Raw genomic sequence first — 12,732 nt, forward strand, 5'->3', positions numbered from 1 at the left:
ATGCTAGGGCGCGGTTTTAACACTTGGTTATTAAAACGACTTTTTATTGTGTTGAGTACACTGTTCACTTTGTAAAGGATGTTATTTGACCCACAACACAAAAGTGGAGGCAAATTCATAGCATTTTGATTTGAGCCAGGAGCTTAGATTAATTTGGCTTTATGAGAGAGGCTTTGTCTTTCAGGGATCAGTTATTAATGAAGTTTACAGAGATGGATGTAAGTATAAAATGGAATCCAGCATTTTAATGTTCAGTGAGAACTAAAGCTGCAAGACAGTCCACAATGTTTTATTCTTTTTTGTAGGTAAACTTACATAGAAAGCCAGATTCCTAGACGGGTATTCTTTGGTGAAACAGAACAGGTAGTTTAAGACGCATTTTTCAGCATTCAAGCTTGAGGCACCCATCCACTGTAGATCAACAAGAGATATACCAGTCTGTTTAGCTGAACTGCCTTTCTAAGATAGTGCTTGGAAAGGGCACTTTCCTTCTTGTTCTCAGGGTTTTCTTTTTGTTTTTTTAATTCTCAGTATACTAGGGAAAATAGCACTTACCATTTGAGTCTAATGGGCCATTTTTATTGTTTTTTTATATTTTTAAGTCATTTTACATATAAGTTTACAGAAGTAAGAATAAAAGGATGGTGAAGATAAACATTATTAGATATTTTAATAAGCATTTAAACAAAGAAATCCAAGTTTTTATTTCATGTTTTCCTGGTTTTTGACGATACATGTACCTAAAATGAGCAAAGTTTTCTGAATATTAACTTATTGCTCATCAGCTATCATGCATAAACCCAGAACATACCCGTCTTGTAAATGCTGATATCAGATTTAAAGTCCATCTCTGGTATGTTCTAGTTTATCATTTCTTCTGTTTCATCTTACACACTTGAATTATCAGAATGCAGTGGTTTAAGAATACAGTTGACTCTTGAACAACATGGGTTTGAACTGCATGGGTCCATGTATACTCGGATCCCCCCCGTGCGGCTTGTGGAAGTCTTAATTCCCTGACCAGAGATTGAACCTGGGCCCTCAGCAGTGAAAGTGTAGAGTCTTGACCACTGGGCCACCAGGGAATTCGCACTCAGATTATTTTCAATGGAAAGTGCTACAGTACTGCATGATCAGTGGTTGGTTGAGTTTGCAGATGTGGAACTGCATATACAGAAGGCCGTCTGTGTTACACTCAGCTTTCAACTGCATGGAGGGTTGATACCCTTAACCCCTTTGTTGTTCAAGGGTCGATTGTATTTTGGAACTTCTGATGGCTTCTAATTTTATCGAATAGAATGTTAGCATCTTTACCCTATAATTACACCACTCTCATATTTAACCAATTGGATTGACTAATGTGCATTTCTTCGTCATCTGTTTCTTTCTAGTCACAGAAGATGGCAGAGTATTTTAGGATGTAGGAAAAATAAGGTTCCTGGATTCTGTCTTAGATTTATGTAAGGGTTCATTGGATGCTTAATAACAATTGCAAGACAGAATGAGTTTTATTCTATTCTAAAAAAAAAAAGGTAAAAATTTCTTTTATTTTGGAAGATTTGAAGAAAGGATAGAGTCAAGAAATAGTTAGATTTACTCATATAAGAAATGCAGAAGCTAAAATTGAGTTCACTGGAGCTTCATTGGTATATAGGCGCTTTTTTCCCCTCAGCTTTTCTCTAATCATGGTATGCAGTAAAGTTGATCATGAAGTTTTGGCTTATTTATTTTTAGTTCCAGTATTCCACCACTTGGAAGATTACTCATTATCTTCTTGATAGAAGCTTCAGGCTTTCCAAAACTGTTTGCCTATCAGTAGTTGTTTACATTATTTCACAAATGGCTGTTAACATGTATTGATTGGTAGATTTCTCTGTCCACCTGTGTAGGGGCAACCTTAGTTTAATCAAGATTTTTGTGAGTGTTTCTTAGTCATCTCTTCCCAGCCGCCCACCCCCCACTTTCTCATGTATTGAAAATATATCAAACAAACTGCTGTGTCGTAAGAAATAACTCTAATTCTCAACGGAAACTTTTCTAATGTATTATATTTCAAAATACTTGATAATTATAGAATACGTAAGATACAGGGTTTGTTTTGCATAGGAGGTTTTGTAAGGTATGTACTCTGCTAGATGGACTAAATGTGTGTATAATTTTTTTGTTAGACTTTTAGTACATTTAAGTTCCTCAGCAAGGGATTTAAATGTCATACCTTGAAGGAATTTTAAAATAGGAAGAAATCTTAAAAACTTTCTAAAAACAGTTCTTAATTTCAGCATTTTATAAATACTGATAACAGATTTAAAATACATCTTATTAAGGTTCTAGCTTATCCTTACTTCTGATACTTGAATCATCAGAATGCCATGCTCGAAGATGAACAGTGCTGACAGAAACTGAAAGACCTATGTTTTACACTATATAAAACTGTCTTGTAAGAAGCATTTCTTTAAAATAATACTTATTGGGACTTCCCTGGTGGCACAGTGGTTAAGAATCCGCCTGCCAATGCAGGGGACACGGGTTCCATCCCTGGTCCAGGAAGATCCCACATGCTACGGAGCAACTAAGCCCGTGCGCCACAACTACTGAGCCTGCGCTCTAGAGCCCGCGAGCCACAGCTACCAAGCCTCCGCGCCTAGAGCCCGTGCTCCGCAGCAAGAGAAGCCATTGCAATGAGAAGCCTGCGTACCGCAATGAAGAAGCTCCTGCTTGCCACAACTACAGAAAGCCTGTGCAGCAACGAAGACCCAATGCAGCCAAAATAAATAAATAAATAAACAAATAAATCTCTTTAAAAAATAATAATATTTATGTTTAGTAAAGCCTCTTGAATTTGGAATTCGATTTCCAAGGAGCCAAATTGCCCAAAGAGGGTTCAGTTTTATTTTTCAGTAGTAAAATTTAAGCGTATATAACTTTTATTAAACCATGTTTAGTACATCAGTTTCATTTTGTTCACAATATTTTTTTTTGATTAATTTATTTTGGGCTGTGTTGGGTCTTTGTTGCTGTGCGCGGGCTTTCTCTAGTTGCGGTGAGCAGGGGCTATTCTTTGTATTATTCTTCACAATAAAATTTTTGATTCTTGATTTTAATGGAAGTTTGCACTTCATTGTCTATAGTGTTGAAATCTTTTTGGATGAAGGAATAAGGGCATTTTTTTTCTTGTCAGGTGTATTCAAGAGCAAATGATCAAGAACCATGTGGATGGTGGTTGGCTAAAGTTCGAATGATGAAAGGAGAAGTAAGTGATGTTGAAACTTGCTTTGTGACTGATTTTCAAGGAAATACCTCCACTCTTGGTTCTGTAAATGTTACTCTAACTCTTAGTTGTTAAAAGCCTACTTCAGAAATAGTTAATCATGCCTTTCAAAAAGTCATGAGACCAGTAATTTATATTTGTGTTCTGGATTTGCAAACACCAAAGCTGCTCTCCAGAGGTATAAATAACGCAGGTGTGTGAGGACCACCATAGTTCATGCTTGTAAGAATGTATAATCTAGTTTAGGCAAATCAGATTGATGTAACTAAGCTGTGCTTTAGTATTTGTGCCACAAGGGGGAGGGTCTACTGGTTAAGCTGAGCAAGGTAATTAGAACTTCATTTAAAGCTCATTATTTTTGTTCAGATGGGATTTTTAAAATATTTTGATGTCTTTTAGTTTTATGTCATTGAATATGCTGCTTGTGATGCCACTTACAATGAAATAGTCACATTTGAACGACTTCGGCCTGTCAATCAAAATAAAACTGTCAAAAAAAATACCTTCTTTAAATGCACAGTGGATGTTCCTGAGGATTTGAGAGAGGCGTGAGTAATTTTGTTTACTGTTGAATTGATTTGTGAATCAAGAGGATTTTTCAGTGCTACAAAGAACTTTTTTCCCCAGACGCCCAGTCAAAAACTGTGATAGAAAATCTTTTTAACAAACAAAAGTTTTAATGGGTGGTGGTAAAATGAAGTACTGAGTTTTCATTATAATTGCCTTCTAAATTTAACCTATTATTTAGGTCTTACCCATGAATTACTTTCTCCCTAGGTGTGCTAATGAAAATGCACATAAAGATTTTAAGAAAGCAGTAGGAGCATGCAGAATTTTTTACCATCCAGAAACCACACAGCTAATGATACTGGTAAGGTAACTCCATATTTTAAGGTAGATAATGAATATTGTACAGATTTTATAAATATTTCAAAAGATAAAAGCTAACTTGTTTTATAGTGACCTTATTAAAATACAGTGTGGGAGAAATTTTTTTGCAGTTATAAAGTTAATTTGTAAATTTCTCCTGGAGTAAGGAGGAAAAATCAATATAATATTCTTTACATCATAAAATCCTTAATATATGGGATCCTGGATTCTACCTGCGCCCCCCAATCATAATTTGAAGAGCAGATCTAAGTAATTATGGAAATTAAGAAAGCAAAGTAAGATTAACTTGTGGCGAGGGGCGGTGCATGTTAGGTGAGGAGAGAAGTATAGTAGACGAAAATCAAGAAAGGCCTTATGTGGAAGGTTGTGTTTGTATTACCTTGAAAAAGGATTTAAGTTTTTGAGTGATTAACTTGTGTGTTTATAGTCTGCCAGTGAAGCAACTGTTAAGAGAGTAAATATTTTGAGTGACATGCATTTGCGAAGTATTCGTACGAAGTTGATGCTTATGTCCAGAAATGAAGAGGCCACTAAGCATTTAGAAGTAAGTGGGTTTACTTGTAAAAGGTTTTTTGCGTGTCCCATTTAGTTTCATGAGTATATTATTCAAGTTCCATGGCTGAAACTACTTGACTGTTAGGTAAGGCAACTTGGGACCTGTTTTATGGCTAATAACTGGAGTCATTGTGTCCTTAGAAGAATTACTTTTTTCTATTACTTTTGTCAAACATAGCCTTTTGTCTGCTAAATTCCTGTTATTTGTTAGAACTTGGATGACAGGTGCCAAAGAGCTTAAAAACTCACTAGGGATTTCCAGTAGAACTTTATTGCTGGTTTTTACTGTCCTGTATCAGTCACAATGCATTTCCTTAGTAACTGGTTCACTATATCAACAACTGGGTAAGAAGAGAGGAGGATACGTGGCTTATAGTTTTAAAAAAGAGCCTGTCATTGCTTCTCTCCATCCTAAGGTATTCCTGTTTTCTCCTCTTCTTCGCTGCCATACTATTAGGAGATGTGTTCCCCCCACCCCCTCCCACACGCACTTGTGCACACACGCTGTCTTAGAGAAATTGGGGTACGTTTATCTTTAGGATAAGTACACGAATGCCCTTATTACTTTAAAAGTTCGAAACAAGGGATATGTGAATGAGTTTTGAAACATAAATCATCTGAATTGGAGAGCTTCCTGTATCAGTAATTCTGGAAAATTGTTTTAGAATTACTGTTTTCTGTGACCATGATTAAATAGATGGGTCGACCTTTTTTCCCCTTCCATTATATGACCCCAAATGAATTTCCTTTATTCCTTTTTTCTTAGTTCTTTTTCTTTTTTAAAAAAAATTATAGTGAAATAAACATAAGATTTACCATCCTAACCATTTTTAAGTGTGCAGTTGATAGTGTTGAGAAGTGTATTCACATTGTTGATCAACCGATCTTCAGAACCTTTTCATCTTGCAAAAGTGAAACTCTGTGTCCATTAAACAACTTCCCATTTCCCCTTCCTCCCAGCCCCAGCTCACCACCGTTCTACTTTGTTTCTATAAATTTGAGTACTCTAAATACCTTTCGTAAGTGGAATCATGTAGTATTTGTCTTTTTGTGACTGGCTTATTTCACTAAGCATAATGTCCTCAATGTTTGTCCATGTCATAGCATGTATCAGAATTTCCTTTTTAAGGCTGAATAATTCTGGTTTTACTCACATAATCACATTTTGTTTATCATTCATCATTCAGTGGACAGGTGGGTTGCTTTTTCCTCTTGACTGTTGTGAATAATACTATGAACATGGGTGTACAAAAATTTTTTTTGATCTTTTATAATAAAGTATAATTTGCCTCTTTTACTAGTGCACAAAGCAACTTGCAGCAGCTTTTCATGAGGAATTTGTTGTGAGAGAAGATTTGATGGGCCTGGCAATAGGAACACATGGTAGTAACATACAACAAGCTAGAAAGGTTCCTGGAGTTACAGCTATTGAGCTAGATGAAGATACTGGAACATTTAGAATCTACGGCGAGGTAAGCTGTTTGCCCCCCACCTTGGGTAACTTTCCTATAACATATTACCTATTGTCTGGAATTTCAGTTTCCGAAGGGTGAAACGCTTTAAATTAATCAGCCTGGCAATCGTTGCATGTATGTAGGTGGATTAAAGGTTGTGTTTCATGTGTACTCTTCTCAAAAGTTACTTAATCAACTGCTTCTGAATTTTACTGTTTTATGTGCATTACAGATAATTTATTCAAATATTTTTTGAGTGCTTACTGTCGGGCACTGGCAGTTATAAATAGCATATAATAGAATAGCTTTTGTAGAACTTGAATTTGAATAATATTTTGTCACTGGTTAATTGTGACATCTGTGTGGACAGGAAAATAATTGGAAAAATAAATCAGACTTTTCTTCATTGAGACCATCCTTCACATTAGAGAAAATGAGTTTTTTGGGGGTGATAATTTCAAGTCTTGACTTTTCATTTGAGTCATATAGTAAATCTTACTAGAGGCCTGATTTTTACTTCCGAAACTGTTAGAAGTGGGCAGTATAACAAAGTAATTGAGATGAAAGGCTTTGGAGCCATACTGCCTGAATTGGAATTTTGTCTCTACCACTTTGAGGGGGCTTGGAGAAAGTTACTCAGCTTCCCTGCGTAATTTTCTGAATTGTAAAATGAGAATATTAATAGTGCTTACCTTACAGTTTATGAGGATTAAGTATGGTTTAAAATTTTTTGCTGTGTATAATACAGGGAGCACACAACATACTTGACCTGTGGTTATTAAAGGACAAACATTAGAAGTGGAAGTTAACTGTTACTAGACTATAAATTCCTTTTGGTGAAGACACCCCCGCCCCCATCTTCTGGTCTTTTAAAATCATAACCATTAGCGATTAGGAATTTTAATGATGTTATCAGTAGGTAATTTTTTTTTAAATGCATCTGCAGAAACAACCTTTTAAATCATTTCTTACGTTGAGAATGAAAAAACAATGCAGATAGTACAGACAACATGAACAATTTTTTTTTTTTTTTTTTTTTACGGTGTGTGGGCCTCTCACTGTTGTGGCCTCTCCCGTTGCGGAGCACAGGCTCCGGACGCACAGGCCCAGTGGCCATGGCTCACAGGTCCAGCTGCTCCGCGGCATGTGGGATCCTCCCGGACTGGGGCACGAACCCGCGCCCCCTACATCAGCAGGCGGACTCTCAACCACTGCGCCACCAGGGAAGCCCTGAACAATTTTTTTTTTAACATTCACCTGGAGAATTCAGCATAGGAGTGTGGGCCAGATGTATTTAGGATTGGGTTAAATTTGGCTACTGTAAGTAAGTTAAACTCTCTTAATTTTCTCAGGAGCTTAAAAGGGACCTTAGAGATGTCTAACATATTTTGGTTGTAAAAGACTCTTTCCTAGCTGTTCAGTGATTACTGTGACTTTTTTTGGAAAAATACTTCATGAATTATTTGACTTGAAATGTCACTCTGGTGGTCTGAGCAGAATCTTGTACTAGAGCGTAATAATTCAGTTTTTCTTATTTTATTTTTGTTGTGGATTGTGGATTTCTTCAAGGTTGAATTTCATGTTTGTTTCCCCTCTCTCCCCACCAGAGTGCTGATGCTGTAAAAAAGGCTAGAGGTTTTTTGGAATTTGTGGAGGATTTTATTCAGGTTCCTAGGAATCTTGTTGGTAAGTACTTCTGCTAAATGTTAAATAAGTTAAATGTTACTTAATTACGTATAGTGACTTAATTGAAAATTAGAGTTTTCTGATATCTTAAAGTTATGTAGAGTATTATTTTTATAACAGTTTGTCATTATAGTTTTTCTTAAGCCTTTTCATCCTTTGGCCTCTTTCTTAATATTTTCATTTGCTTGATGTCTTTATCATTCATATATCCACCAAAATTGTCATAGTACTTTTTGAGAAGGTATTTGTGGTAATTTTTTTCTTCTGTTTAATGTAGAAGAAAAAGTAAGAATGGACTAACAATAGGGTAATAAACTTCTACACAGTAGGCCTCGAGTAAGTAATAGTTGTTGCAAAGGCATAGAATAAAGTTTAAGAAGTCATAGGCAGGAGAGAAGGATGGTGATGATGATATGAGGGGAGGTTTCACTATTAAGTTTTTGACACTTAGTGAAAACTGCTGCGCCCATGGGTTATTAAGTTAAGTGGCGATTTTTGAATTTGAAGGTGCAGTTAAATGAGAATTATAGCTTGGGATTAGTTGTTTAACAGCTTTGTTATTATCCTCTACATCTGTGCTGTCTTTTAAAATGCTGTTTGAGACATATGGGAGAAGCTTTGGTCACATGTTAAATACTTAGTGATTATCCTAAAAGTTTGACATAAATAAAGCATCAACATGATGTAGCAAAATTTACTAGGGGAATGGTTTTTTATGATTTTTTTGGTCATCTATTGAATCTCACTAGTTTTTTGACCTTAAATAGTTAGAGCCCCTTGGGCTCCATTTATATATAGTTACGCCTATAGGAAGATTCTATACATGTTTTACTTGTCAAATTCCGTAAAACATTAGTAGGTGAAAATTAAAAAAAAAAATACTTCCACTATTAAAAAAGATGTTTGTTTTGGCCAGTAAAAAGTAGTGCACTTGGGATAATAGTGTACAACACAAGAATTTGGACAGTTTCATGGTGTTCAACTATATAAAAATCTTTTCACTTCTGCCCAAACGTTTGGATGGGTATGATATATACTACCAGTTAAGAAAGCTCCACTTAATCTGTTCTTAGAAACCACTGTTCACTGTACACTGAATTGCTGGAGATTATGAGTTGAGAGGTTACAATTAAATGTAAGTCTCAGGAATTGTACATAATTTTAATAAATGTTAAGATAACAAAAAGTTACCAAATGTTTATTGTTGCCTAATGAAATTGCCTTTGACAAGAAAGCTGCTTTTGAAAATGATCCCCTTTGTTGTTTATATAATACTCTATTATTGACAGCTATCAGTACTAACATTTTGGTTGCTGCTTTTACAGAACATAATTTAACTTAAGATTTCTTCACTTGTAAAAATGATTTGGAGGTGAGTGTGTCCAAGGGAGTCAGGGTTCTTTCCAGCCCAACAATTCTATAGAAGATAGCCTTGGCCTTGTAGAATTTGTGGTAGTGTTAATTTTAAGTAAAAATTCCTGATACTTCAGAAATAAGGAAATTGGGTGTATTTGTAGCTCTCAGATTTTTCTCTTTATTCATTTATCTGTGCAGTGATGTGAGTACCTGTCATGTCTCTTTTTTTCCTCCACCCTGGCTTGGTTGGCTTTGGTGATTTGGGTTGTTTGTTTACTGTTTAGAAAATAAATATTAGCAACTATTATGCGTTGGTGAAATACTCAGAAGTAAGGACTTCAGTTGGTTGGTGTGTATAATAGTAGTACTACATCTTCCTCCAAAATGTTTTCTGGTTGAAGCAGTGTTTTGAAAAATAGTACCTTCTCAGTCCAAGTGAAAGAGAAAAAAAAGAGGACTGAGACATAAATGGGAATGAGGACTACTTGGTAGGTAAGTTTCAGAGAGGATTTCTGCACATATTCAGGTTCCAAGGGTTCTAGACTTGTTGACCATTCCCACCCTTCCCAAATCGAAAGTATTACATGAACATTGATTTGAAAATTAATTGAAACTTTTCACCTCCTGGAAGCCTTCCTTAATCACTTCTCTACTCTGTCCCTTCAGCATTTATGCTCAGTGCTCAAATTATACTACAGGTCTGCTTCAGTTTGTCAATATGCTTTGGAATTTAAACTGTGGAAATGATCAGTTAAAATACTGAAGGTCTCTGGTGGGACTAAATAAAACTTGCAGGTAGGTCCTTGCCACAGACCCCAGAAGGGTGATGGATATTCACTCACCACTGGTATAGTTCACAAGAAGGAAGGGGTAAAGATTTGGGGGAGGGGGTATGATATATCAATCTGATTTTTGTTTTTTCGAAAAGATATTTGCTTATTTTTAGCAGGGTCAAGGATGGAGTCGCTGCTTGAGCTTCACTGTGTTAACATGAAGGTTGCTTTTATATGCTGCTGCTAGGGCTGCTCAGAGAAGACATACATCATGTGACTTCCCTGTCCTACTCCTTTGTTTTTTCTTTTTACCTGTTAATTGCTGGTGCTTTTAAATTTAGGGTTATTGGGCAAGGAGGTTTGAAAATCCTATAATAGTGTCTGCTGTATTGACCGGCTTATTGTTGCCATTGTTTCCTTATTTATCTCCTTCCCCCCTTATTTATTCTTTATTGAGAACTGTTCTCTCAAGCATGCAATAGGAGAAACTTACATTTTAACCTCTTTCAACCAAAATGAATTTATTGTGGAAATAGATTGCTGATATAGTATAAAATTTTAATTAATTGAGGATTTGGACTTAACAAATAAGATGTTGCTGTTAACTTAGGATACATCTATTCCATACACTGGTAGTTACTTGAACATTTACTTCTGTTACCAGGTAACACTACCCAGTATTGCTTTGTTACTTTATGGGTGTATGTTAGCTTTATAACAAGTGAGTTCCTAAGGGGAAGAGCATCTTCGTGTCCTCCTTTTAGTTTCTCCTCTAATTATTGGATACTCAATAACTGCTATGTGACAGACTTACAGGTTAAGTGTGGAGAAGGTAAATAATTTGAATTTATGTCATTTTACAGTATTTCGTATCTAGGAAGACAGCAAACCATATACATGTTGTATGTAGTTGTACACTTCTGCAGTACTTTAAAAACTTACAGGTGTAAAATGTAATACTTGTTAAATGTCAACATTTTATTTTGGTGAAGAGAATATTCATTTTAAAAGAATCTTGAAGTCACAGGTGTCTTTTGAACAAGTAGGAACTTAAAAGCCAGATGGATGACTTTGTTAGTTGTTTGAATAATAATATATGTAATATGTCATAAATGTAAACAAATTGATGTGATTAATGCCAAAATAAAAGTTTTCTTTTTGCCTTCATTTATATATCCAAGTTTTTGAAATAAATGGATATGACTTGATATTTTAAAAATAATATAGAACATATTAAAAAATACTTAGACATTGAAAATGGCTTACATTGTGAGTGGCACTGTCAATCTCAGTTAACAGTAGTTGCCTTGGGAGTACTGAAGTGAAGTTTTCATACCAAGGATAAAGTTCCTCAGTGGTCTTTAGGGTGAGTTAATTGAGAGTAAGAAGATGAAGTTTTGCTTGGTTTTTATAATTTGATAGTAAGTCAAATTATTTGGGCTGGTGTTGAAATGATAAGCAGTGTTGGTTTTTAACTTACCATTATATATGTTTTCTCTTATTAAAGGAAAAGTAATTGGGAAGAATGGCAAAGTTATTCAAGAAATAGTAGACAAATCTGGTGTGGTTCGGGTGAGAATTGAAGGAGACAATGAAAATAAACTACCTAGAGAAGATGTAAGTATTTAAAACATAATTTGCTTGTGTCGTGTGTCTCCCTCCTCCCCCCCCCGCCCCCCATTCTTTTTCTGGTTGACTTACAGTACTATTTTTTATATTTTGAAAATTGTTTTAGGAAAGTTATATCCGGTGAACTGCTTATGCTCTGCAGCAGATTTTTCTTTTTTAAAAAGTTCTGTTCCTTACAATGTTGCTTAACACACTTAGAAAACAAGTCATCTTTCAGTTGTTGGCCTTGGGCTCTTGGTTGGTTTCTCAGTATGTCAGTAAAAAAGCCAGTTTTGGGGGGAGAAATAAAAAAGACTGATAATCCAAACAGTTCTTTTTTTTTGTACTAAGAGTGTAAAGAATTTGATATTCTAAACAAAACAGTCGGCTGTGAAGGAATTCTTGATATGTAACACTTCCTTGACTTTTTTTTTAGAATTTGTAAGCCCTAACCATTTTTTAATTGAAATCTTTAAGCTTTATGTTGCTAGTAATTCTGATACCAACTTTCTGAAATTTCTTTTTCAGTCTTTTTCTTACATGTTGATGTCTTGTCCACAGTGCTGTATTTTTCCTTCTCATCCACCACTGTAAGCATCTCTCACCTTTGTGGCTCCAGTGGTCAACTCTGTATAAGTTGCATGTCTGAACATAAGGCAAGGATTTTCCCCCATATTATCTCCCAGAAAGCAGTACATTCACACCTTCCTCAGTTTTGCACGATAACTAGAGAGTTTGTTTGCCTATCGGGCAGAGTAAGTTTTTTTTTAAATAAATAAATAAATAGAGACACACACACACACACACACACACACACAGAGAAAGTTGTAGATTTTGGCTCAGATAAATAGCCTCACAGCTGGTATTTGATGTTGTAAAGATGCCTATGAAAGATACCATTTTCTTTATTCCTTTTAATTAGTTAGAATGTGGAGGTAAAATACACACTTAAAAACAAATGAGAGAAAAGAAATGTCTTACTATTATACAAATGAGTACTTGTGGATTGATTTCATCCTACACTGCTTCAAAAACTGCTGTGAACCTCAAGTAATTTTAACTTATTCTTAAGCAAACACCATGCACCAAATGGGGGGGAAACCCCATTTTTTATTGAATTTAAGATGAGGATTAAAATTGA

The 12,732-nt window shown here is 35.4% G+C and overlaps 1 protein-coding gene across 4 annotated transcripts in view; it reads left to right on the forward strand.

The window, feature by feature from the left end:
* FXR1 (FMR1 autosomal homolog 1) overlaps positions 1–12,732 on the forward strand; it is a 57,373-nt gene that overhangs the window by 25,400 nt on the left and 19,241 nt on the right. For all 4 annotated transcript variants that reach the window (XM_082654889.1, XM_082654891.1, XM_082654888.1 and 1 more), the window contains exons 4-10: positions 3,179–3,250; positions 3,668–3,816; positions 4,046–4,139; positions 4,587–4,703; positions 6,016–6,186; positions 7,776–7,854; positions 11,491–11,600. In XM_082654889.1, the coding sequence (XP_082511015.1) occupies positions 3,179–3,250; positions 3,668–3,816; positions 4,046–4,139; positions 4,587–4,703; positions 6,016–6,186; positions 7,776–7,854; positions 11,491–11,600 (792 nt within the window). The remainder of the gene's footprint in view (positions 1–3,178; positions 3,251–3,667; positions 3,817–4,045; positions 4,140–4,586; positions 4,704–6,015; positions 6,187–7,775; positions 7,855–11,490; positions 11,601–12,732) is intronic.

This window comes from Grampus griseus, assembly GCF_964374135.1.
Source record: "Grampus griseus genome assembly, chromosome: 5".
Taxonomy (NCBI): domain Eukaryota; kingdom Metazoa; phylum Chordata; class Mammalia; order Artiodactyla; family Delphinidae; genus Grampus; species Grampus griseus.